This window comes from Cajanus cajan, chromosome 7, assembly GCF_000230855.2.
Source record: "Cajanus cajan strain Asha chromosome 7, NIPB_CcT2T_4, whole genome shotgun sequence".
NCBI lineage: Eukaryota > Viridiplantae > Streptophyta > Magnoliopsida > Fabales > Fabaceae > Cajanus > Cajanus cajan.
Window position 1 is genome coordinate 53,085,026 of NC_138523.1, and position 25,912 is coordinate 53,110,937.

Sequence of the window (25,912 nt, forward strand, 5' to 3'; positions counted from 1 at the left end):
AGATAAAAAAGACTATATAATATTATTTTGAGATATAAAAAAATAAAATTGAATCTATTAAATAAGGTAGGAAACAAAAAATATTTAATTTGGATATTAAGTTATTTATTTAAACTTAAAAAATGTTTATAAAAAAGTACTCCTATAAAAAGTAAATAAGAGTTGTTTAGTAAAAAATAAAAAAATATTTATTTAGAAACAAATTTAGACAAATACATAAAAAATAAATTTATTTATTTTGTTAAAAAATAATTTTATGAGAAAATAAATTTTAAACAAACAAGCCATTAATTTGTTATAAGAGACATTTTCGAAAAAAATAAATGGAGAGTATGCTTGGGAGTTTAGGGAGATGTATTTAACAATTACAGAAATGCTAAAAAGAAAAGGAGCATGCTCTTGATGCAAAAGCCGGGTAGAAAAGCGTGAGTTTAGGGTACTAGGCCCGGGCCGGCCCAACCCAAAGCAGTTTTGCAATTTTCAGATTCCGCGAAGAGCCTCCGACGCCGAATCGTTGGTAAAGAGGAAGTGAAAAGAGCCTCTTCTTCTTTCCCTCTCTCCTCTCTGCTCGCCACCCACTGTCAATACACTCCATTCTCCTTCGCCGGTAATCCCTTCGTTTTTCCCATCTCAATTTTCTTCAAATAACTAAACTCATATTTCCTTCCGTGTCCCCATACAAATCAGTCAGTAGTTTGGGCCAATTCATTCGCGCCCTCGAGAACCTTCTAGAGAATCGCATTGAGGTTAGGTTTCAGTAGTTTGCAATGGATTCGAGCGACAGTGGTCGCGGTTTCTCCAAACGCGAGAGGGACGACGAGGATTGGGAGTTTAGCGACAAGAGGAAAGATAGGTCTAGAAAGTTCGGCAGCAATGGGGACGAGGGCGAGGGTTCCGACGGAAGCGCCAGGAGGAAGCGTTCCAGCAGAACCGATAGCGACGATTACGATTCGCGCTCCAAGCAGGGGGCGAAGAAGAGGCAGGAGGAGAGCACGCTGGAGAAGTTGAGCAGTTGGTACGAGGATGGGGAATTGGATGGTTCCGATAAGATTGCGAGGAAGCGTGACGGCGACGCCGATTTGCACGGCGCGAGTGTCGCCGGCAAGGATGATGGTAAGGGCGAAGGCGGTGGTGGCCGGGACAAGGGTGAGCCGGCCAGGAGTTCGAGGAGGAAGTGGGATGAGGTTGATGCTGTTAGTGTGAGGAGGGCGCAGGATAAGCGCGACAGTTCTAGGGATAGGGAGAAGAGTGGATCTGCTAGGAGTGAGCATGGGGAGAGTAAGGCCTCTGGTGGTGATAGAGTTGTGAAGTCTAATAGTAAGGATGATAGAAGAGGTGATTCTGAGAGAGGGAAGAGTAAGGGTAAGTCGGAGTCGGTGGGGGATGTTGGTCGTGAGGATCGGGTTGAGAAGCCCAGGCACCACAGGAATGCTGCTGGTTATGATGTGGCTGAAACCTGGGATAGGTCCTCGAATGTGGAGGAGGATGGACATGTGCGGGTTAGGGATAAGAGTGCTAGGGAAACTGGGAACTCGAACAGGTCGAGGACGCCGGAGAGGAGTGGAAAACGCCATCAAGATTTGGAGAACTCTGAGATGGATTATGAAAGAAGTGGTAGCTTTAAGAGGAAGGAGAATGAAAGTGATGGATATAAGGATGATAGATCCAAAGGAAAAGATGATACTTGGAATGACAGGAGGAAGGATAGGGAAAGTTCTAAAGAAAGCTGGAAAAGGAGGCAGCCGGGTAATGCCGACAAAGATTCAAAAAATGAGGAGAGTGCTTTTGATGACAGCAGAGATTGGGAGTTGCCTAGGCATGGTTATGAGAGGATGGACAATGAAAGGCCTCATGGACGGTTTGGTGGTAGAAAAGACGTCAGCAGGGGGGAAGCTGTTAAAACATCCACAAAGTATGGGATTTCGAATGACAATTATGATGTGATAGAAATCCAGACCAAGTTTTATGACTATGGGAAATCGGAATCTATGTCCAACCATCCCAAGAGAACTGAAGCTCATCAGCAGTACAATACTAAGTCAGGTGCTAATGATGAAGAATGGGCATATCATCAGGAGGAAAGAACAAGGAAGAGTGATTTATCTGGGTCTGGGACACCTGGTGATGATCTGAAGGAGAGATATGCTGATGATGACTATGATTTTTATGGTGGAAGAGGAAGAGGTCAGAAAGGTGCTGCATCTGCTCGCAGTACTGGTGGCCAAAGTTCTAGTAGTGGAGGCTCACAACCTCAATATGGAAACCTGGACTCCGGTTCCTTTAATAGAGCTGGTCCACAAGGAATTAAAGGGAACAGGGTTGGTAGAGGAGGAAGGATGAGGCCCACTGGGAGAGACAATCAGCAGGTTGCAATGCCAATGCCAATGATGGGATCACCCTATGGACCTCTTGGGATGCCGCCGCCTGGGCCAATGCAGCCTCTTTCACATGGCATGTCACCTGCTCCCGGTCCACCAATTTCCCCTGGGGTCTTCATGTCACCATTTAATCCAGCTGTCTGGCCTGGAGCTCGAGGAGTTGATATGAATATGATAGGTGTTCCGCCTGCAGTGTCTCCTGTACCCCCAGGTCCTTCAGGTCCAAGATTTAATGCTGCTAATATAGGGAACCCACCAAATCCTGCAATGTATTATAACCAATCAGGCTCTGGAAGGGGAATTCCCCCCAACATTTCTACTCCTGGTTTTAATCCCACAGGATCAATGACTCGAGGAGCCCCACCTGATAAAACTCAAGGGGGATGGGTTCCTCCTAAAAGTGGAGCTCTTGGTAAAGCTCCTTCCAGAGGTGAACAGAATGATTATTCTCAAAATTTTGTTGACACTGGTATGCGGCCACAGAATTTCATTAGGGAGCTTGAGCTCACAAATGTTGTAGAGGATTACCCTAAGCTTCGAGAGCTTATACAGAAAAAGGATGAGATTGTGGCAAATTCTGCATCTGCTCCCATGTATTATAAGTGTGACCTGAAAGAGTTTGAACTATCTCCAGAGTTCTTTGGAACGAAATTTGATGTGATTCTTGTAGATCCCCCATGGGAGGAATATGTGCACCGTGCCCCTGGCGTTGCTGACCACATGGAGTACTGGACATTTGAAGAAATAATGAATCTCAAGATTGAGGTAAGCTATTATTCTGTTTGTGCCGCCCATTGTTTTGTTAGACTTGTTTCACTCTAAGAATTTCCATCCTGCTTAGGTTTCAAATGAAAATTAAAGCCTTTATGGTTATGAGTAAACTGGTTGGGCTAATTACAAATTATTTGAGTACCCTATGGCCTATGGTTTAATAAAGGATAAGATTAAAAGTGGTGAAGCAGCAAGGGTATGTTTGGTATTAAAGCCTTTGCTTACCTAATAAAGGGCATTTTTTCTAGTGGTTCTCATCATATAATGATCTATCCTCATCAGAGCCACTTTAAAAGTTAGTTGCATATATTAGTTTGTGTTATATATTACTATATAATGTTTTCTTCGTTTTGCTTTCCTTGTATAAGTGCATAGTATTGTTATCTTTTGAATTAGTCATCTCATTTGTTTGGCTTCTTTTGTAAGGCTATAGCAGATACGCCTTCTTTCATCTTCCTTTGGGTGGGTGACGGTGTAGGTCTTGAACAAGGTCGTCAATGCCTGAAAAAGGTATTCTATCTGTATATTGATTTTTCCTATGGGATTTAGCTTTAATAGTTGGTTATGGTTCTTATCATATCCTATTTTTGTCTGCTTTTCTCTTTATGGGGTTGGGGCTGGGTTTCTACAGTGGGGATTTCGCAGGTGTGAAGATATATGTTGGGTAAAGACAAACAAAAGTAATGCAACTCCAGGCCTGCGGCATGATTCACACACTTTATTTCAACATTCAAAGGTAAGTTAAAATTTGTCTCATGTACAAGCAGTGCACAGCTTCATTTCAACATCTGAGCTTATTTATATATAGTTATTTTGATATTAAGTAAATGTAACCCCTTCATTAAACTTTTTATTTAATGTTGAAGGAACACTGCTTGATGGGCATAAAAGGAACTGTTCGTCGAAGTACTGATGGCCATATAATTCATGCCAATATTGACACTGATGTCATTATTGCTGAAGAACCTCCTTATGGTTAGTATTATCAATTTTGCTGATAAAATAAACAATCTTAATATCTTAATACTTTAATTTCCTCTCCACACTCACACACGTGCTATTCTCTTTATGGGGCTTAATATTTATTGTCCTCATTTATTAGTACAATGCTTTTGTTATTGTTGATATTTAATCTAAAGATGAAATAGGTATAAGCTACAAAAGAATGAAATAGGTAAGAATAAAATCATTTACTCATTAGGTGTGGTTGACTATATAGATGAGGATGAAACAACAGTTTAGTCAAAAACCAAGTTTTCAACTATTTTTTGGGCACTGTCCTCTGTTTGCTCAACTCATTACTGTGAGTTATATTGGTCTCCTTAGCACATGGTCTCCACCCCCTGAATGCTGTTTTGTAGATGTCTCCCTCCTGCATTCTGATCTGGTGAAATCCAGATTTGAAAGAAAAAATAGTGGCTCCTCCGACAATCCAATAATTCATCTATTGTTGTAATTGGGAATTTGTTGGGTACCTTGGCCTTGGTTTGGGCTATATAATCAGTGTAGAATCTCCATCCTCCATCTTTTTCTCTGACTTGTGTTTTTTGGGATTGATGTTTGGTGTAATAATTATATCACTCAACATTTCCTTCACAATTTTTACCATCTCCTTTTTTTTTGGGTTAAATATGTTTTTGGTCTTTGTAAAATCAACAAATTTTGGTTTGGTTTCAATATAAGTTTTTCTTTTGGTTTTCAACTGTTTAAAATCTAAAATCAATACTTTTTTCCCTACCGTCATATGACATCAGTTAAACTGCTTATGTATTCAATCATGTAGTCATCCTGATTCCCAAATGGCACACAATAGTGCATGTGTTGTGTCAACATGCAACTCGTGACTAAAAAAATTGATTCCTAAAATAATGTCATTTATTTGTCCCAAAATCAATGCTATGGAATAAAAACAATGATTTCAAATTTTGAAGGGATGGAAACCAAAGAAAAAAATTTGTTAGGACCTATACCAAAATTTGCTTATTTTAAAGGGAACCAAAAAAGCAATATCAAATTTTGGAGGTTGAAAATTAAAGAAATTTATTTAGAGCTAAAACAAAAATTTGCTCATTTTAGGGATTTTAAAAATTTATAACCCCATTGTGTTTTATAGTGATTAAAAATTTATACCTGTAGGGTTGGACAGTATGAATTGAGTCTCCCTCTTTCAATAGAATGGCATGATCATGTCTTCTCTTTGGTGGCAGCCTCTGGTGTTTTCAGAGAATCTCTTCAAATAGGTGCTAAACCTCTTCTAGTTTAGACTGCACTGTATGCTCTTCGTTTGGTATTTTTGTCACAAGATTGTACTCCACATAGAACCCTTGTCCTTCATCTTGTAGGATGTTATACATGTTTTAAAGATGCTGCTGATCAACATAAGGAAGAATCTGCCTTAAGAATGACACTTAGACTTGCCACCTGAATCTTCATGGTTAGCTCTCTAAAATTCACCCAAATTTCCCTTGCCCCGACCCTTCCAACCAATGTAGCCCAAGGATCATGACTGTTCCTCCCTAGCTGAATAGAAAGAATTCCGGCACAATCTGCTTGCCCTGTATCTGCATAATAACCCCTATACACTTGATCTTATGCTCATCCATCCCCTACCTCCACCCAATATTCACGAGTATCAGTTACTTGTAATTCAACTTTTTGCACCAACCCTGCTGTATTAAAATTTTTGGATGCACCACCACTTGCTTATCTTTCAAAGGACCCCATAATTTTAAGGTCTTCTTGGATGTCATTTCCATGATGCTTTGAAGGGATAGATGTAGGGGTTTATCCGCAACCTCTTTCTCGCCATCTTGGAGCTCCTCTCCTTGTTCTTCATATGGTTCCTCAGTCTCCACCTCCATCAAATTAAATTATTCGTACTTGCATACATGTTTTAGGCCGAATTTCTCATTACACTTGAAGCAGTGCCCTTCATTTTTTCTTGTTACTCGGCATTGGATATTTTTCTGAATCCACTTCCTCATCTAACACCCCCCACATCCTATGGACATCATAAGCTATTTTTTTAAGTTTTTCCACACACTTGCACACATGTTTATGTCATAAGATAAGCCCAAATAAGTTCTTCCAAATGCACCCATAAACTGGAAAACCAGAATGATGTAAAAGCTGATTAAGAATATAAAATGCTTGGGCTTCTTATAGCTGTTATAAAATTGTTGTGTTTTCATACCAAGAATAAAATGTATCTTCAAATTCTTGCTTAAATCTTGCAGGTTCAACACAAAAGCCTGAAGATATGTATAGGATTATTGAGCACTTTGCCCTTGGAAGGAGGAGACTAGAACTGTTTGGTGAAGACCATAATATTCGAGCCGGTTGGCTTACTGTTGGTAAAGAATTGTCATCTTCAAATTTTAATAAAGAGGTAAGAAATTTGAAATGCTAGTATAAGTATGCCTATATGACATCAAAGTTGAATCTTATCTCCCTTTAATTTATGTTTTTTTTTTAACCAACCCTTTAATTTATGTTAATACACTACTTTCATGTATTTTTCTTTCTTTAGAAGTTGAGTAAATTTGGCAGCATCTTCTTTGTTCCTTGTAGGATATTATGACAATGTATTCTGAGAACAGTTTTCTCATCACAGGCTAAATTCTAGAAAATATATTAGAGCAGTTAGTCCTCCATTTTTAATTTGGTTATTTTGGCCGTGGCTCTATCCCATTGAAAACATTGGCTTAGTGGCTGGTAGGTGCATATCAGAAACTTTATCCCTATACCATTTTTCTGTGTCTGAAGTAGCCGAGAATGAGGTTTTATCATGCACCAAATTTGAAAGAGTTGAAGAAAAAATAAGGTTCTAATAGAATTAAATTCTTGGGAAATTTTCTCCCACATTAGCTGCCATTGTGGCACAGGTGGAGTTGTACCATTATAACATACAGATCAGAATTGGTCAGCAAACATTCATTTAATTAACCAGAGTCTAGTAGCCAATTACTGAGTAATTTTTTTTAATAAACTTAACCACGTTGTTTTTTGTCGTTGGATGCTATCCGTTATGCTTAAGCTCATATCTTAAGCATTCTTCTAGCCTACTTTCTGACCAAACACTCGGGGTTCGATAATAGAAGTTTTTGAAGCCTGTCTGATAATAATGCGTTTGTTATCTTGCTTTTATTTCCTTCAGCCTTTAAGATTTTTATTCTATCTTGGTTGGGTATACAATCTGTTGGCTCCAATAGAAAAGTTTGTACTCGATATTTTCTCCGTTTATTGATGCTCTGATTATCTGTGCCCACCTGACATATTGATTGGATTTGGATAAATTCAGGCATATGTGAAAAGTTTTGCTGACAAAGATGGGAAAGTTTGGCAGGGAGGTGGGGGAAGAAATCCACCTCCGGAGGCACCTCATCTGGTGGTGACTACTCCTGATATAGAGGCTCTTAGGCCAAAGTCACCAATGAAGAACCAGCAACAAATGCAGCAGCAGCAGCAATCAGTAACCATTTCTTTGACGACTCCTAGCGCATCAAACAGAAGGCCTGCCGGGAATTCCCCGCAGAACCCAACTGCGCTCGGCATCAATCAAGACGCATCTAGCTCAAACCCTTCTACACCAGCCCATTGGGCTTCACCTATGGAGGGTTTCAAGGGACGTGAAGGCTCTGTACTGCCTACAGATGATAAAGTAATGGATATGTACGGGTTTCACGGACCAGCGGCAGCAAGCTATCTAGATTTTGATTCATACAGACAAATGAATATGTTGTAGCATAACTGGTTAAAGTTGCATGACTTTTTGTGTAATTTTTTTCCCCGCCAATATAAATGGGAAGAAAATTATTCTCATTTTGTCTATTCATTCTTTTGGGTAGCATTGGCGATTGCATTGCTTAACCAGGGGAATAAAAGGCGGCGTCGGATTACTGTAAAATTAGCTACATTTCATGTATTATTTTGTCGAATGCCTAGAATATAATTTCAATTCGTATATTTCCGGTGGTAATGATGGAGCATAATCGCAAGGTTATCCATTTGGAAGTCTAAAACTAAACTGATGAATTAGTAAACTGGAGGGTTTTTTAGAGGGTAATAAACGGTAGATTGAACCGTAATACGTTGTGTAAAATGAATCAATTTCAAAACAGAACCGCCAATAAGGTGTCGGAATTATTAACAAAACAGCTCAAAAGCATACTGGTTAAATTACGGTTCTGATGGGTAATGGGAAATTCCTTGGGCAAATAAATGCCCGATAACTTGTCAGAAACCATAGCTACTCATTAATTAAACGACTAACGTGTACCGTAGCAATTCCTGAATGCAGATGATCATATTTATTGATGTAAAAGGAGGGCAGATAATCAGCATCAATAAATCATTAACTACAACAAATTTAGGAACACAATACGTGTTGGTTTTCTTCTTTACTTTTTACATAATTCTAATGACTACCCGGTTACAAAATTGCGTGACCATTCCCATAACTTATGCCAATAGTAGTGCCCACATTCCGAGCATTGAAGTGCTATTGGACAAGTGACTTTCAACTCCCTATCCCTATGAATCCAGAGGCAAATTCTCACTTTCTGGCTTCTGAGGTGGAGGCACAGTAGTAGCTGTTGACATCAATAGTAAGCCAAGTAAAGGGAAGAAAAAGGAGGGTGAAAAGAGGGAGAGAAAAACAAAGAAAAGTTCCAACAAAAATACTAACCAGGAGGCTGGATTTGAGGTTCAATCTCGCCTTCCTTAGGAGGTGTTTGCCCTTGCTGTTGTGCAGCAGATGCCTTAAGTTGCTCCTCTGTAATCTTAAGATAGTCCTCAGAGCTGTATGCTTTAATTGGATCCGGCGTACCATCTGCATTATCAGAGATATGATCAAATTCTGATGTGACATCTAGCATGTATATTGGCAATTTGACAATACTATAAAAGCAACCATGAGATAGAATGCCTTCACTAAGGGCAGAAATAATTATCATTTATTAACATTGCAGGTGATGTGGCTAAACCGATGAATTAATACTTGGCATAACACGTCTTCTGACAAAACTCTTCTCCGTGTTTATGCGATTATCACAATGCTTCATTTGCTTCCCGGAAGTTATATTTATTAAAAAATACATGCAGGATCTTACTAACAAAGTGCAGTTTTTTCTCAGAAAGAAATTTTTGAACAAGAAAATTTAGCTACTGTATGGACTACAGACTACAGAGTAATAGTTCGCTCTCCCAGATTAATGCTAATCAATTAGAGAACCTATAAATGTGAATATTCCATCTAAGAAATGAGTCTATATGTGCCAGCATTTTGGACCATGCTAGCGGTGACAGAAGTTTGTAAAAGATGCAATCTGACAGTCCAAAAGTAAATATCAGCAGACTAACTGAAGTTCACAAACAGATTCTGTTAATCTTCTTCTTTGTCTATACTCACTGACTAACATGAATCTAAAGGGAAAGCTATTTTTACCGTGCTACAGTAGTGTTACCTATACTGAAGTTGACGTTAAGAATCTAAAAGGGAGATAATCTCAAACCTACCTAGACAATCATAAACCTTCCAGACACACATTCGTTTAAAACAGCTGCTCTAACTTCAGGAATCATTGTGTTAACAATTCAAATGATCTAGTATTATAGTTAACAAAGGGAGGACCCAAATGCTATATAAACTTTAAGTTGACAGTCCACAGTAAGTTGCTGAAACATTTTGTCAACTATTAAGATCTGATTTCTTCATTTAGAACTGTTAGTTGCATGATTTTGCTTCCTAATGGTCCTAAGGGAAATGGGGAAAGTGGGTGCAAGAGATTGAACCCTGTAGCTACAGCCCCTTGGCAAAGGCTAGAGCAGATACCAATTCAGCTATTTAATTGTTCCACTTTGCATGCAAGAGCAAGTTCCCTTTTTTCATTTTTCTTTTATGAGAAGAATATTTATTCTTGTGAAGAACAGACTATGCATACAGTAATTTGCCTTTTACTGAGGAATGCTGATAGCAACCCGCCTATTAGGAAGAAGCTACATGAGTAGCAACAGCACTAGCTAACATCCTATGTCACATGAATCTCATGGAGAAAGAGCATAGGTGAATAGTGTCACCTAGGATACACAGGGAGTGAGATAAATGAGTGAAGAATTGGGGTAGGCCTCTCATAAGGTAGGGTGGGTGGAGTTTTATTATTTTTTCTTGCAATTTTCATTTCAGTTCTTGTATTCAAAGAAAATTCCAGAATATGCACATCCAGGTTCTCTGGTTTTTTATTCACTTGCATCAATTATATTTTCTTGTTCCTATTAATTTCCAAAATCTCCTTCGATAGCTGATCTGGTAGATTAACATAATTGTAGTCATAGTTAAGTGATTTTAATTGATAGCAAATGCATAAGATGGGACTCCAATTAGACCAAATCCGACATTGTATAAGGTTAAAATAACCTGTCCAGATTTGATACTTCTAAATTGCATAGCAAGTAAAATTTAAATAAATAAATAAATAAGTGATACTGGATTACTCACTTGGGTCAACAGTGGATGATGAAGTTGATGTGCTATTGCGATTGTTGGAATTGTATGGATTCTGGGTTGGACTTAAATTGTCATCAAGACCAATCTCCCGTTCAAGTGTACTCTTAAATTCCCTTGAAACATCCTAAAGGAGGGAAAATGGAAAGCAATAACGTCAAAGCATCTATGTAGTGGATTCGGCATAAAAAATTTGCTCTCAAGTATTTATCACCTACCTGAAGCTCTCTAATGGTGGGTTGAAATGTACGCAATGTTTTTCCCAGATTTCGAGCAACCTGCATTCAGGAACTCAATCAAGGAGCAGGATGTCAAGAAAAGAAAAGGAAAAAATGAAAAAAGATCACCATCATCACGAACAACAACAAAGATTTTGCAAAATATCATAAATAATGTATCTCATAAGGCTCAGAGTGCCTCTCCAGTGAATAACAGAACTCCAACTGTCTGAAGTTAATTTCATTCAAATATGTATTCAAATGTAGACAATTTTTGTAACTTGAGTGGCAGGGAACTTAAACAGCTTTCCTGTGAAATTTTCTCAAGCAAGGCAAGTATGTGGTGCAACATATTATCTTTTATTGTAAACTCCACAGTTCTTGTTAACTACATGAGAAGGATGCCTGTTCTGTCCCATAAAGTCAAAACACAAAGGTGTAGACATCTCCAGTAACTTGGACAAAGGAATGTCGGACCTTGGGAAATATCATCATCTGGAATAGTACTGTCATGCATTTCTTGACTATTCTACTTATGTAAACCCCTTTCTACTGATTAGTAACTTGGACACTTTTTATTCAAGAAACAAGGGCACCACAGACGCCGACAGATAGCTCAATTATTATCAACTTTGTGCACGTTTTAATTGATAGGTATGGTGCAGTGGCCAATGTTAACCTCCAATTACAAAACACGAGACTACAGGATTCTTCAAGTCCTCTATATGCTATTGTATTCACAATGATGAACTACTTTTGAAAAAAAAAACTTTTGGCTATCTGCATTGCAGAACATGTGTTATAAATATTATCAACAAAGATTGAGCTTAAGTACATCTATCTCCCATTAGTTCAACTGAATGATGTTTAAGATGAATAAAAAACTAGAGCAGGTTCGTAATCATGCATCCCCTTTCTCTGATGCTCAATGATAAGAAAAAGAAATTAAGTAGTTTGATTCAAATATAAACGTGAAAAACATTAACTTCAAGCAGATTAGATGAATGTTACAGGTGATTATTTCCATCACCATCTAGCTAATATTTGGCTTCTTTGAGGTTTAGCTCTTGTACTTAAGAATTAATATGTAGTATATAACAAGACAAATTCCTAAATAACTGGAGGGTTGATTCTTGATCACTTAAACCTACGTAAGAAACTCTTGTGTAAACCACAGAAGCAGTAAATATCAATGTACTAGTCTGAACAAAAGTTACCAATATATTATTATTTCTCTAGCACAAGAATGCAACTTTGATATAAAAATAATCAACTAGAAAAATAATCAATGTTTCTGTCTGTGTTGATTCAGAGTATCGACATTTGATAAGCCAAAGAAAAACTTCTTTCAGAAGTTCACTAACTATTAATGTTTTGTCAGTTTGGAGTTTAGACACTCTAAAATTGGTAGACTTTCCAACGTCTATTTCAAGTAAAGATATGAGCTTGATGTGTTTAAAACCATTCTAGACAGCTTTTAGTTTATCCACCCTCCAAGCCTTTATTAAAACTATTCTTCAGCATCCATTCAACAGCTGAAGCAATTAGAACCACACTAATTCCATAACAATAAGAAATAATTAACATAAAAAATAAGATGATAGAAATTCATTTAAAAAATTTACTTAATCATAATAGTCATACTTTTTACAAGTTGGCATACTGCAAAACACATCAAACGAGAATCATGGTTTTAAATTATTGTTGTGGTCGCAGTTTTGTCACGATTCTCGCTATTTGTAGAAAATTGCAGACAAATGTGGTTGATGTAGTCACAGAAACCCTAGAAACCTGGACATTTCGACCAAAATCGTGGTTGCAAAGTGTTTTTATCTCGACAATAGCCTACGCAAAAGGCATGCAAAATTCTTTGAACACAAGAATGACATAGAGCAAGAGTTGCATAGACACACATCAATCAAACTCACCTCAGCAAGACCTTTAGGACCAAAAACCAACAAAGCAACGACCCCAATGACCAGAGCTTCAGGGGCTCCAACTCCAAAGAGAGAAGCATAAACCACTTTACCCTTACACCCTCCCTTTCTATCTGCAAACGACCATAATGAGCTCAACCATGAAAATCCAAAATGAGTAAACAGCCCTACACGAGACATTGATTGTTTAGTTACCTATGGGAAAAAGGGGCTTTGGTCTAGTTGAGATGCCCAGATGCTTTAAACCACTCCAAGGTGAGAAAAGGCCTCGACCCAGTGGAGAGAACATTGGAGAGAGCTGAAAAGATTGGATTTTTGTATGTGAAGTAATAGAAGAGGATGGTGACACTGCACAATTCCCCAGCCTCGGACATAACATTGATGAAGAAGCCATTGCCAAGGATCGTGTCATTTCTAAGACAGTGTAATTTTTTTTTTTTTTGAAGACTTTGATGAATATGGAAAGATGAATGCCTCAACCTTGGCCCGCACAAACAATCCTATCTCCAATTCAATGGTCAAATCAAAAGTGTTCTTGTTATCAACTGGGGTTTATCAATTTGGGGGTTTTCTTTCTAATTTTCCCAAAATCTTGTCTTTGTAATGAAAAATATCTAATTTTCGCTGCATGAATTCATAAAATTTCTCACACTCAGTGTTATCAATTGAGCTTATTAATTTGGAGATTTTCTTCTACTTTTTCCTAAAATCTTGTCTATGTAAAGAAGATTATCTTATTTTTGCTGCAAGGATTTAAGAAAATATTCGTTTTTTATATTGTAAATTTGGTTTTTATTTCAAAAAGAAAATCAAGTCAAAATGTATTTTCTTTATCATTTAATAACATGTCTTTCTTCATTTTAATACAGGGAGTTATAAACTTTTATATTAATTAAATTATTAGTTTTTTTTATCTTTAATTAAAGAAAATATTTCATCTCTTCAATTAATCTGATCAAGGCTTAATTTTTCCATCAACGTTTATCAATTATTATTGAAATAATATCTTATAACTAAATTAGTTATAATATTTAAAAATTGAAAAACTTAAAAGTCTTTGTACATCTTAATTTTTTAATAAAAAATTCTTTTATTTTTTTAAATTTTTCTTTGTTATCACAATTTACCATTTTCTTAAAATTACTTTTTCTCTATACTTGTTTTTCATTAATAGAATATTATTTTATATCTTACATATATTTACAAATAGTAGTATAATTTTTTAAATAAATATTTATTAACTATTTGAAAAAAAAATATTCTACCTTCTTTCTCTATAATTTTGGAAAAGTTTGAAAATTATATATGTGGGTGTGATGTATATGAAAGAAGTGTTTGGAAAATTTTATTTGAACTCATAAAAGTAACTTATGACAATCTTAATTGTTTTAATTTATTTTAATAAGTTTCAAAATTGAACTTACGAGAAGAAAAAAAAATGACGAATAATATTCTATTAGTATTAAATTAATTTATTTATCTAAATACGTCCTTAATTTACTTCATGGGAAATTTCAATATAGTAGTTAGATTAACAAAATTTAGAATTTATAGAATGTTAAAATTATACAGGGATTAAATTTGATATTCGATGTTAGTTTTTCTTTTACGGGTGTGTGTATATAAGTAGAAAATGCAAGAGCAAGTCAAATGAAAGATTAAATAAAATTGCATTTACAAGACAATTTTGATTGGCAAAGTATAGTTTCATTCAAAAATATAATTTATATTATTCAATTATATATTTAAATTAGCTAGAAGATAAAATTTAAGTGTTTATATTTAGCTAAATCTTGACATTCGCAACTTTTTCTGACTAAAATAAAATACTTTTAAACTAAATTATGTCATTTAAAATTGAGTCTTTAAGAGAAAAAGGAAAAATGTTTTTCTCACAAAACTTGCTCGCAACTAATGTTTTAATTTCCAAAACAAACACGCATGCTAATTTGTGATTTTTTTATTTATAAATGTCAGCAAATAATACTCCAATCAAATGTCAGAGGATACTATTTACAATTTTCTTTTTAATAATTTTAATCAAATAGTTCTTCTTTTTTTTTTTGTTAGATACCTCTTTTGATTCCTTATAATATATATATTTTTTAATTTAGTCTCACTTTAATTTTAGGTCTCAATTTGGTCCTCAATAATTTAAATCAATGTAATTTGGGACTTCCGTCTAAATGATTTAAACGGAGTTAACTGGTGACCACGTGGATGCCACGTAAATGCTACGTAGGTGGATCCCAAAATACTTGAATACACCTGGAACCAGAACGGCTCGTTCTGGTTCCAGATTTTCGTGAAAAAAAAATCAAAGTACAAGCATTTCAAATACTAGATTTGGTAATATTGTTAATGGGGATTGATAACTTCAATTACTAAACATTTGGGCTATACAGTCAAGGATGAAACGAAACGGTATTTCCCCTTGAAGTCATTAACGATGTACCCCAACAATAACAACATGTTCTTGAGGAGGTACAACCTGAATTTTTGTGGTTTAGGGTTTTCCTTTAGCGTTACCCAGATGATTTCCTTTCTCAATAATTTCTTTGAACTTTTTTAGTATATGTTATGTTCTGAATTTTTGTTTTCAATTTCTGAACCATGTTTCTGTCTTTGAATTTATGGTATATTATGAATTTTTATTTTCAATTTTTGAATCACATTGCGCCATTTTAGTCAAGATTTTGAACTGGATAAGTTCAAATCAAATAAGGATTTTGGAAGGTCTTATCTTATTTGATTTTTTTTTTTAATTTTATTCACAAATGAATATTATTTTATTGTATTTTTTATTTATTATATTTTTATTAATATAGGTATAATAAAAAAAATACAATAAAAAGCATGAAATTGACGTTCTAGAACGGGCCATTCTGAATGCAGAACGGTCTGTTCTAACAGCAGAACGACCCGTTCTGAAACCAGAACGGGCCGTTCTGCTGCACTCATGTTGTGTTAAATTTGCATTTGGAACGGCGTATTCCAGTTGTAAAATTAACACATAATATGTGCATTCAGAACGGGCTGTTCTGGTTTCAAAACGGGCCGTTCTGGTTCCAGGTGTATTCATGACATTTGACATCCACCTATGTATCTACCTAACATCCACGTCAGCAAGAGTTAATCCCGTTTAAATCATTTAGACGGAAGTTTCAAATTGCAATGATTTAAATTATTAGAGACCAAATTGAGACCTAAAATTAAAGTAAGACTAAATTAAAAAAATATATATTATCAAGGACCAAAAGAGGTTTTTAACCTTCTTTTTTACTATGACTCAACGCAGTCTTGGGCCTTATGGGCGAACATGTCTTCTCAACCTGATCCACGCTGAAGATTGGGCTGCTAAACATGGCTTTGAAGGCCCATCACTTCCGATTTGCGCAGTTTTTTGATACATCAACTGATCAAAGGTGATGCTCATAAGACCAAATAAACAATAATTGAATATGTTACAGAATAAGCATGACAAACAAAAATATCCAAGATCACTGGGTAAGAGAAATTATTTTATGATTATTTTGCTCAATCTTAATATTTCTTTTTTACTATGGAATTAATGAGAGTATCTTCAAGCTTCATTTGGATTAATCTCTTTCAAAATTTTGATTATATTAAGATTATCTCTTTCAACATTATTTTTTTATCAAATCTAAAATTCAAACTCAAAACATTAAGACTTAATGACTAATAATAACACTAATTGAATCAATGAATGTTGATTAATTAATCTTAATATCACATACAATTAATTTTTATCAACTTAAGCAAATTAAAATGTATGACTACCTGCCATACAAAAATTGCCAAGAATTATGAATATGTAATATTCTTAAACATAAACCATACAAAATTTTTTTTGTTGGATTACGCAAAACCTAAACGCAATCATTATAAATGTGTGAAAGTGCATTTGATTTTGCATTATGTTATATCTAATGTGTATATATTATTTCCAAATTTGACACACACATATCTAATGAAATTTGATAATATAAAAACTATAATAACTTATATATTGTTCAACTAATTAAATTAAATCTCTTTGGTATAGGATTTATCTTACAATAACTTATATGCAGTTTAATTAATTAAACTAAATCTCGTTAGCGGATGATTTATCTTTCTTCATCCTCATTTTCTAAATTAAATCTTATTCTCTTCTCTAACACACAAAATAAATGTAGAAACAAATATTGAAAAGGAAAAAATAATGAAAGGATTTTTTTTTTAAGAGATAGATTATTAGCATGTTTGAGAATCCATTTGAAGCATCTCAGATTACAATTTACTTGTCCTAAAACATTAAATAGAGAAGGAAAAAATTAGAATTTTCACGTTGAATGATCGTTTGATGTGTTTCAACAATTTTTCAAACCTTATGAAATAATAAGAGGAAAATAATAATTAATATATATATATATATATATATATATTTGAGAAAAGATCTATTTACTTATAGAGTAAATTTACTTAAATTTATTTTATTTAATAATTTAATTTCTATATAAATCTCAACGATTTAATTATTAAGTTAAATATTTTTAATACATATATCAAGTCTATAAAATTTTATAAAAAAATTTAAAAGTAATTGCTACACCATTTCATTAATTCAAATCAATGTATAAAATATTTTTATTTTCATTCTTCAGTTTGATTAATAAAATAAAATATTAAATATTTTTTTAAAATTTGTAAACTTGATCTATGTATTAAGAAACTTTAATTTAATAATTAAATTGTTAAAATTTAATATAAAATTAAAGTTATTAAATAAAATAAATTTTAACGATTTAACACGTGTAATTACAGTAACAACCCAACCAAAAATCAACTTTTACAAGTGAACCATTTATAGCATATTACATTAAAAAAATTATTAACTGTGTTTTTTGTTGGAAAGAAAAAAAAGAGGATCTTCACAAATCCAAGTTCAAATCGTTAAACATGTGAAAACAAATGGGTCTACCCAATTGGATTTTATGCTTCCCCATATGCATTATGCCTCCTCAGCAGACACTTTGGATTTAAATTTTAAACATAAAAAAAGTGGTTTTTACTTGTTTGATTTTCTGTATCGCTGTTTACATTTTGGTTGACATGCAAAATGGGAAGTTTAGTGTTGTTTGGTCCCCAGACCAAGTAGCCGTAGGTGAATAACTTTTGTTGCTTCTACAAACCAAAATTACATAAGGGAAAGCATAGGATATGGTTGCAAATCTACAATTCCCATTTTGGACCACCATAATGGAATTTTTTTGGATAAAGAAAGTGTATGTACATTGTACTGTATGCATGCGGTGAGATTTAAATTTTGAATTTGAAATTGTTTTCACATGTGGTGGGGAAATTCCTTATATATACACAGTTTAGGGTAAACATACGGTGTGTGAGAAAACTGAAGGGTTTAACGACGGGAGCTGGAAAATTATGGATACATGGAATGTTAGTTGAGGAAGATGGAAAGAACAATCAAGAAAGAATGAAGTATTTTATGTTTTGGGTGATGTTGGGGAGAAACTTTACAAAAAGGGTGATTTTGCAAAATCCGGAATGTCCAACCTAGATATCTATCTTTTGAAAAATGAAGTATTATAGACTATGTTTTTGAACTTCTCAAAAAATAATTGCAATCATTTAAGTTGTTTTCATATTGTTATATTTTCATATATCATGTCGCTTTAAGAGTGGGATGTGGGAAGGTTTTAACACAAGTTTGTTATTAAATAAAAACGGAGATTGATAACAATAATATTTCAACATTTTTTAAATGAATGATTAATAACAACGAACTTTTCTCCAAATAACTCTTTCTTTCTGTTTCTCTAATTCTAAAAATATTGATGGAAAAGAAAAATTCTTTAGATGTTTGATATAAGATTCCAATATTTAAATACTCCAACTATTTTACCAATCAAGAAATTATATTGGTGTCTAAAAACATTGTTTAGACAAATTATTCATTTATTATTTGTTATATTCCCATCTATATATAAATCTAAATAAATTTTTTGAAACACATTATTTTCTTAATTAAAAGTTATACAATAAATTACTTCTTATGTGATATTTTAGATTATTTATATTAACTCATAAATATTTATTTATATTAATTAAATTAATCATTTCATAAAGAAAACACATAAAGTACTTACATCACATTATTTTATAACAAAATCAATTTTTTTAATTATATATATAAGCAATAAAATAGATATATTAATTAATAATAATTCATTTATATATATACCTATACAATGCAGAGGTGTTATATAGTATATATATATATATATAAGTAAGTTTGTTTGAATACCAACATAAAAGTATTTTTGAAATTTTTTAATAAAAATAATACTTTTAGCCTATATCTAAAGAAACTCCATATACATTCTAATAGAGGATTTAGGTTCATGTATGTCAAATCTATTACTCTATAACACTTCTTGTATATACCATTTTATATTTCAAAATAATATATTTATTTAATTAAATTTTAAAAATTATTTTAGTTTTATTAAATAAAAAATATTTTACTTAATTTAATTTGATTGACTTAGTCTTTTATATTAAGTCATATCTTATTCTTTTAATTTAATTTTTTTAATAGTGATCTTTACTTTATGCCCATTAACTTAATCTTATTAATTATGCACGTGTGTTTATATAATGATGGCAAAAAGCCTACGTGCATTAAAGGACCGATATTGATTGTAGAAACAAATATTTAATTCTCCATTGCCTAGAATGGTTTTCTTTGGCATATTCAAATGTTTAGATGAACCATTACCAAATTATAACCTTTTTTTTTTAACAATTAGGAGACATAATCCTCTTCTACCAAAACTAAAATAATACTTGTAGACATGATTTTATATATATATATAAAAATTAAACTCATTCCTTAGTTAAAAAAATACAATCATTGAATTACTTATTACAACAAGTTTTGATATTTGGTTAACTTTCGAAGGAACTTAACTTTTATAGAAGCCTAGAGCTGTCAAAACGGGTCAGTTCGGCCATGTGAGATGACTCACCTTGACCTATTTTAAAACCGGGTCAACCCAGTCTTGCCCACTTTTAATTTTTTCAAAATTTTTATGACCCGACCCAGCCCACCACGAGTTGGTGGGTTATACGAGCCAACTTACCAAAAATTTTAAAATATTATCAACAAAATTTAAAATTTAAAATTAATTATAAATTAACATAATAGTCATAAAATTAACATTATTAATAGTCATAAGTCATAACTCATCATACAAACTTAAATACAAATTATGATAAAAGTTCAAAATAATTTTTTTTAATATCCTATCATACAAAATTAACTACAAATCATAATTAAATTTTCATTACAAGAAAAAAAATTGGTGGGCTGCTCGACCTACCCGGGCTGACCCGTGGTGAGCCAGATAAAAATGAGCCGAATTTAAATATACCTACTTACTATAAATTTTTTATTTATTTTTTATCTAATCTAACTCATTTTTGAGGTGGACCAAATTAGCTCACAAGCCTCGGTCCATTTTCACAGCTTTAGATAGTGCAATCACATTATACGAGAAGCATTTCGTGGAGTAATGGGTAGTTTCCATCTCCTAACGGACCCACGAATCAGCGAAACCGCTTAGTGAATAAAGGTAGCTTTTCCTCTTCATCTTTTTCCTTCCTTTCTCTTCCTTTTATCACTTCAAAAGCAAATCTATAAAGTGAAGCATATAAAATGGAATTTATTACTCCCCATCTTTATGTGAAAACAAAAAAATATATCAGAAAGAGGTCAAAAAGTTATTATTAGAAGGGATGGACAAACAATTAACCTAAAATTTTCTATGGTTTCTTATATTTTAATTTTATTCTCTGTATTTTATAAAAACGTAATGATCATACATTACTAGAATAAAAAACTATAAAATTAAATAATAAGAAATTTCTGTTAATATAAATTTTAATATATATATATATATATATATATTATCTTAAACATGATTCACATAGTGTTTTAAAATTAATAATTAAGAATTAATTTATGTTATATACAAAATATATTTTTTATTAATCAAATATTATTTTAATATTAAAAAATAGTCACTATATACACATAATAATTCATATTACTTTTATATTTACACATATAATATTGATTAAGCATGTAGGTAGTTATATATGTTCAAATTATTTTATTTGTACACTGTTTAATTACAAGTATGAAATGACGTATCAAATAAAAGTTTATCATAATTTCACAAAACTAAAAATAAAAAAATCTCATAAAATCATAGATAAAAGTGAAGAACAAAAAAAAAAAACACAGGAACTTAAGAGATCATTCCTTTTCTTTTAAACACCTTTTCATCTGTCTATTTACCGATGATAACTTGAGGCTAATCATATGCATGAATATATAATATGATAAGTTGAATTATAGTCCATAACCTTTTTGACGTCGGAGATTATGTTAGTAAAAGTTGCTGCTTGTAGTAAATATTGAGTTTAGAGATAGAGAGAAAAGAAAGAAGAAGAAAAGGGAGTGGGGGAAGATTAGATGATAAAGATGAAAGAAAGAAGTGAAGCTAAAAATAAAGGGATATGCTTTAAGGGTGGGTCACAATCTCACACACTCACACGAGGGCAAAGTATGAAAACCCATTCCTATTTAATTGTCACAAAAAATACAAGTGGACCTGCACACGTGCACTCACCTAAGGACCCTTTCTGTCATTTTAATGGAGATTGGAGATAGACATTTTCTTTTTCTTTCAAACATCACCTAAGATGTTTTTCTTCATACTTAGCCACTACCTAGATTCAAAATATAAAGAAAGATTCTCACTCTATCTCAATTCTCAATCATCACCAATGGCCAACTTTCTTTCACGTAAAACAAATAACAATTAAGTTATATTTTATTTTTATTAATATGTAATTTTGATCATTTATTTTAAAATAAAAAATATATCAGTCATTACTAAATTTTAATATTGTCCTGTCACTGTAATATTTAATAATATAACATTTTACAATAAAGAAACTAAAAAAATCATTTGTATTATTTAATATATAATTTACATGCTTAAAATATTTATTTATTATAATTTTTAATTATACACTAATAATATAAAAAAAATACATTTTGGATGAATAAAAAATTACTATTAATAAAAATTTAAAATTAAGAAATATTATAAATAATAGTTTAAATTTTGTCCCTGGTATATCTGAATGGTGGTGAGTTAGAATTAAATGAGATTTGAGAATAGAATTTGATAGGTGAAAAATGAAAATGAATTAATTTATGGAGAATTTATGACGCAGAATGGACGTGGTGTCCATTAACCATTATTCGATCCGATGAAAGAGAGAGTTGGATGTTCCATTCCATGGCATTGGCATCATTACATTACTTCTTATTTCTCCAAAACCCCTTCGCCGGAACTTCCATTTCCCATGGGAACCCTTATCAACACCGTCGACACCGTCAATGCCGCCGCCTCCGCCATCGTCAACGCCGAATCCAGAATCCAACCCACCACCACCGTGCCGGTCTCTCTCTCTCTTACTATTCTCCTCACACGTGCATCCTGTGTATTAAGTGCACGTTGCTAATTTGTTTTGTTTCGCGTTTCATTTTTCTGCCTAGTTCGGTTACCGAGAAATGGCGTGCAAATTGAGATCTTGGGCTTTGTGTTCTCTTTTTTCACTTTCCAATTTCCATACTGGTGAATCAACCGAAGGAACGTTTAGTCTTCGTTGACTTGGTGCTGGCGTCGAAATTTTATTTACCTTTTTTCTTTTTTTAAGTTTTGTAGTTTTTTTTTTTCTTTCTTTGTGCTTCTCAAAAAGTAGGATATTAATGTGTGCCTTTTTTGCCATCTAATTATGAATCCTGGTAACTTTAATTTCACTTTGAACAGCTTGGTTTTTCAATGTGTTTGAGGAGGACCTCAATCTAGTTAGTTTGCCACATGTATCTTACATAATTGTAGTATCTCTGTTTAGTTCAATTGGTACTTAGTATTGTTATGACTTGTGCTCTGCTTGAAGTTGATTTGACACTGTGACCTTTTGATCTGCAACTTGGTAGTATAAAGTATAAACGTATAAAATTACTTCCACGAGTTTTTTTTACCTTGCCTTTGCTGAAGATTTTGAATTTAATTTTGGAGATTGTGTCATGAATATGACTTAGAACATGTTTAGATACAAAAGTGCATTTTATTAGAAATAAAGAGTATTTTCTGATAGAGAAGATTTTAAAAACATTTATAAACTTGTATCTAAACAAGTTCTTTATTTTAAGACAGATTATAAAACCATGGTCAATAGTGATTACTTGGGACTGACTGCTATGTGCTATCTATACATGTTTAAGCCTTTGATGCACATCCAGTAAGCTTTCTCAGCCTTATGGCTGTGGTTTCTTGTTAGTTCTCTGAAACTTACGTTTGGAAAACCAATAGAGATAGGTGAATTGAGTTTATATTTGAAATTGGCAGTCATAGTCTTCCTTGTGGTGCTTTAAAATGGGTTTGAATTTAGGTTATTTAGCATCGCAGAATGGGATGGGATGAAATTTACGGTTGTCATTGGCTGATATGGGGATGTTCTTTTTATTCAAGGCTTCAAGCCATGCTTTTCCCCGTGCTATTTATCCCTTTTTCCTTCTAACATCTGCTGATGTTTTACTGATATACTGTCAGAAGATGGTTGTTCACACCTGGGTTTGGGATGCTTATTGATCCTTTGATACTGGTGTATATGCAATGCCTGGTATTTATTAGTCAATATGCTTGATACTTTGACGGACATAGGGAAAAGAACATATTCCCATGGTTTTTCTTACAATGTTTTAGTGATATGCATTTAGGTACTATAGCAATGTGTAGAAGGTGACATTGTGACAAGTTTTAGATTACTCTAGTGTATGTTGGTTTGCTATCATAAAATTATTTTTTTTTTTTTGATATTTCTTTATCTGTGCAATGTCTTCTCTTTTGTTATTTAGGTACTATTTTTAATTGTGTTTCTAAAGTATCCTTTTTTTATAAAAAAAAAAAACTCTTCTTTAACTTGCAATGGATTGGAGTCATTTCACCTAGGGTCTATATTTAAAGGAAAGACCTTTCATGAAAGGATCATTTAACTTGGAACGATACAAGTTTTTCAAACTCGATGTTTAATGAAAAAAATCAACATTTAACAGCAAAAGAATGTATCTTAGCCCTGTTTAAAAATTTAGATTACATTATCCTATTGACAAATGAATTAGTGTTTTTATTTGGTTTCAACTTCTAATTTTGTTTCTTCATTAACTGCAGAAAAAACGTTGGGGAAGCTGCTGGAGCTTATATTGGTGTTTTGGACCTCATAAAAACAGCAAGAGAATTAGCAACGCTGTCCTTGTTCCTGAACCTGTTGAGCCAATAGTCCCAGTTGGATCTCATCCTGCTACTGTTGCACCAAATCCTTCAACTGCCATTGTAATGCCATTCATTGTCCCTCCCTCTTCACCTGCATCTTTTCTCCAGTCTGATCCTCCATCTGCTACACAATCACCTGTTGGATTATTCTCTCTCAGTTCTCTCACCGTCAGTGCTTCTGGTGGACCTTCATCCATTTTTGCCATAGGCCCTTATGCCTATGAGACCCAGTTAGTCTCACCACCTGTATTTTCTAACTTCACAACTGAACCATCTACTCCTTTCACTCCACCTCCTGAATCTTTGCAGCTGACTACACCTTCATCCCCTGAGGTGCCATTTGCTCAATTGTTGGCATCTTCTCTAGACCGGGATTGTAAAAATAACGGTACAAATCAGAAGTTTCCATTATCCAATTACGAGTTTCAGCTATACCAACAGTATCCAGGAAGTCCTGGCACTCAACTCATATCACCTGGATCAATCATTTCCACTTCTGGCAGTTCTACTCCTTTCCCTGACAGACACCCAGTTCTTGAATTCCACAAAGGGGAAGCATCAAAGCTCTTGGGATTTGAACACTTCTTGACACGTAAATGGAATTCAAGGCTTGGATCTGGATCTTTGACACCAGACAGTGCAGGTCAAGGTTCAAGACTTGGCTCAGGATCTTTGACACCTGATGCTAATAAGTTAGCTTCGCAACCAGGCTCTGGGTGTTTGACACCTGATGGTTTGTGTCAAGACTCAAGGTTGGGTTCTGGGTCTTTGACACCAGATGGTATGGCGCCACCTGCTAGAAATGACATCTATGTTGGAAAACAGATATCTGTTGCGAATTCAGAGAATGAATGTCAACCAAATGCAGCATTAGTCAATCACAGAGTTTCATTCGAATTAACTGGGGAGGATGTTGCACGATGTCTTGCAAATAAATCAGGGTCTTCATTGCATGGAAACATGTCAGGGTCTTCTCAGGGTACACTGGCTGAAGACCCTGTTGACAGAGAATGGATACAAAAGAACTGCAGTAGTTGTTGCGATTTGTGTTCAAGGAAAAATTCAAATGATAAGCCTAGCAATTCTCCTGGAGAAGGAGAGGAGCAGTGCTGTCGAAGGCATCACTCTTTTAATTCTTCCAAAGAATTTAACTTTGACAACAGAAAAGGTGTTGTTTCTGATAATCCTACCAATAGCTCCGAATGGTGGACTAACAAGAAGATTGTTGGTAAGGAAGGTAGATCAAGCAACAGTTGGGCTTTCTTCCCAATGCTACAGTCAGAAATCATTTAAAGATTTAGTTCATTGCATTACAACTTGACCTGTATGGTTTGGAACAGAAGGCTTTCCATTGCAGAACCATTAGCATACTAAATGAATATCTTAAGACACCTTTCTTAGTGCAGTTTATTAAGCCATGGGGAAAATGGCAGTAAATGCATAGGTAAGTGAGGGACATAGGTGAGACAACCGTTGTATTAGTCCCTTAAAATCCAAAGTAGATTATTTAAGGGGCAAAGTTGGAAGGGACAAGTAAAATGGATTCTAAATTCTGATAGAGCATTACCTTAGTTGCAAGTATACAGAAATAGTGAGGTACAGGTATTTGTATTGTGGATTGTTTTGACATTTAATATTCAATAATAATATAAAAATAATTTCTTTTGCA

At 33.7% G+C, this 25,912-nt stretch overlaps 3 protein-coding genes across 4 annotated transcripts; 2 read left to right on the forward strand and 1 right to left on the reverse strand.

The window, feature by feature from the left end:
• The first annotated feature begins 402 nt into the window (after window positions 1-402).
• EMB1691 (Methyltransferase MT-A70 family protein) lies at window positions 403-8,127 on the forward strand. 2 transcript variants are annotated; one of them, XM_029270530.2, is made up of 7 exons: window positions 403-607; window positions 688-3,143; window positions 3,576-3,659; window positions 3,781-3,885; window positions 4,016-4,124; window positions 6,386-6,537; window positions 7,450-8,127. In XM_029270530.2, the coding sequence occupies exons 2-7, from the start codon at window positions 768-770 to the stop codon at window positions 7,891-7,893; spliced, it is 3,270 nt and encodes a 1,089-aa protein (XP_029126363.1). In that variant the 5' UTR covers window positions 403-607; window positions 688-767; the 3' UTR covers window positions 7,894-8,127. The 2 variants fall into 2 exon arrangements, with proteins under 2 accessions (XP_029126363.1, XP_082916195.1); XM_083060069.1 differs by having other exon boundaries at window positions 403-3,143.
• A 308-nt stretch (window positions 8,128-8,435) lies between these two features.
• HCF106 (Bacterial sec-independent translocation protein mttA/Hcf106) lies at window positions 8,436-13,417 on the reverse strand. The gene is made up of 6 exons (XM_020368388.3): window positions 13,001-13,417; window positions 12,797-12,918; window positions 10,869-10,928; window positions 10,645-10,777; window positions 8,836-8,979; window positions 8,436-8,740 (listed from the first exon to the last, which is right to left on the reverse strand). Exons 1-6 carry the CDS (start codon window positions 13,215-13,217, stop codon window positions 8,682-8,684), a joined length of 735 nt encoding a protein of 244 aa, XP_020223977.1. The 5' UTR covers window positions 13,218-13,417; the 3' UTR covers window positions 8,436-8,681.
• Window positions 13,418-22,095: 8,678 nt separating this feature from the next.
• Window positions 22,096-25,912, forward strand: LOC109793217 (uncharacterized). Its single transcript, XM_020352683.3, has 2 exons — window positions 22,096-22,366; window positions 24,142-25,912. Exons 1-2 carry the CDS (start codon window positions 22,175-22,177, stop codon window positions 25,534-25,536), a joined length of 1,587 nt encoding a protein of 528 aa, XP_020208272.1. The 5' UTR covers window positions 22,096-22,174; the 3' UTR covers window positions 25,537-25,912.

What these genes read in the sequence shown, in the direction of transcription:
- EMB1691 (XM_083060069.1), top strand. Translation starts at nt 768, where the DNA reads ATGGATTCGAGCGACAGTGGTCGCGGTTTCTCCAAACGCGAGAGGGAC. An exon ending in GTCGTCAATGCCTGAAAAAG is followed by an intron (nt 3,660 to 3,780) that starts GTATTCTATCTG and finishes GGGTTTCTACAG; the next exon opens with TGGGGATTTCGCAGGTGTGA. An exon ending in CTTCAAATTTTAATAAAGAG is followed by an intron (nt 6,538 to 7,449) that starts GTAAGAAATTTG and finishes GGATAAATTCAG; the next exon opens with GCATATGTGAAAAGTTTTGC.
- LOC109793217 (XM_020352683.3), top strand. Translation starts at nt 22,175, where the DNA reads ATGAAAGAGAGAGTTGGATGTTCCATTCCATGGCATTGGCATCATTAC. An exon ending in AACCCACCACCACCGTGCCG is followed by an intron (nt 22,367 to 24,141) that starts GTCTCTCTCTCT and finishes CATTAACTGCAG; the next exon opens with AAAAAACGTTGGGGAAGCTG.
- HCF106 (XM_020368388.3), bottom strand. Translation starts at nt 13,217, where the DNA reads ATGACACGATCCTTGGCAATGGCTTCTTCATCAATGTTATGTCCGAGG. An exon ending in GTCCTAAAGGTCTTGCTGAG is followed by an intron (nt 10,929 to 12,796) that starts GTGAGTTTGATT and finishes TCCTGAATGCAG; the next exon opens with GTTGCTCGAAATCTGGGAAA. An exon ending in ACCTCAAATCCAGCCTCCTG is followed by an intron (nt 8,741 to 8,835) that starts GTTAGTATTTTT and finishes TGATGTCAACAG; the next exon opens with CTACTACTGTGCCTCCACCT.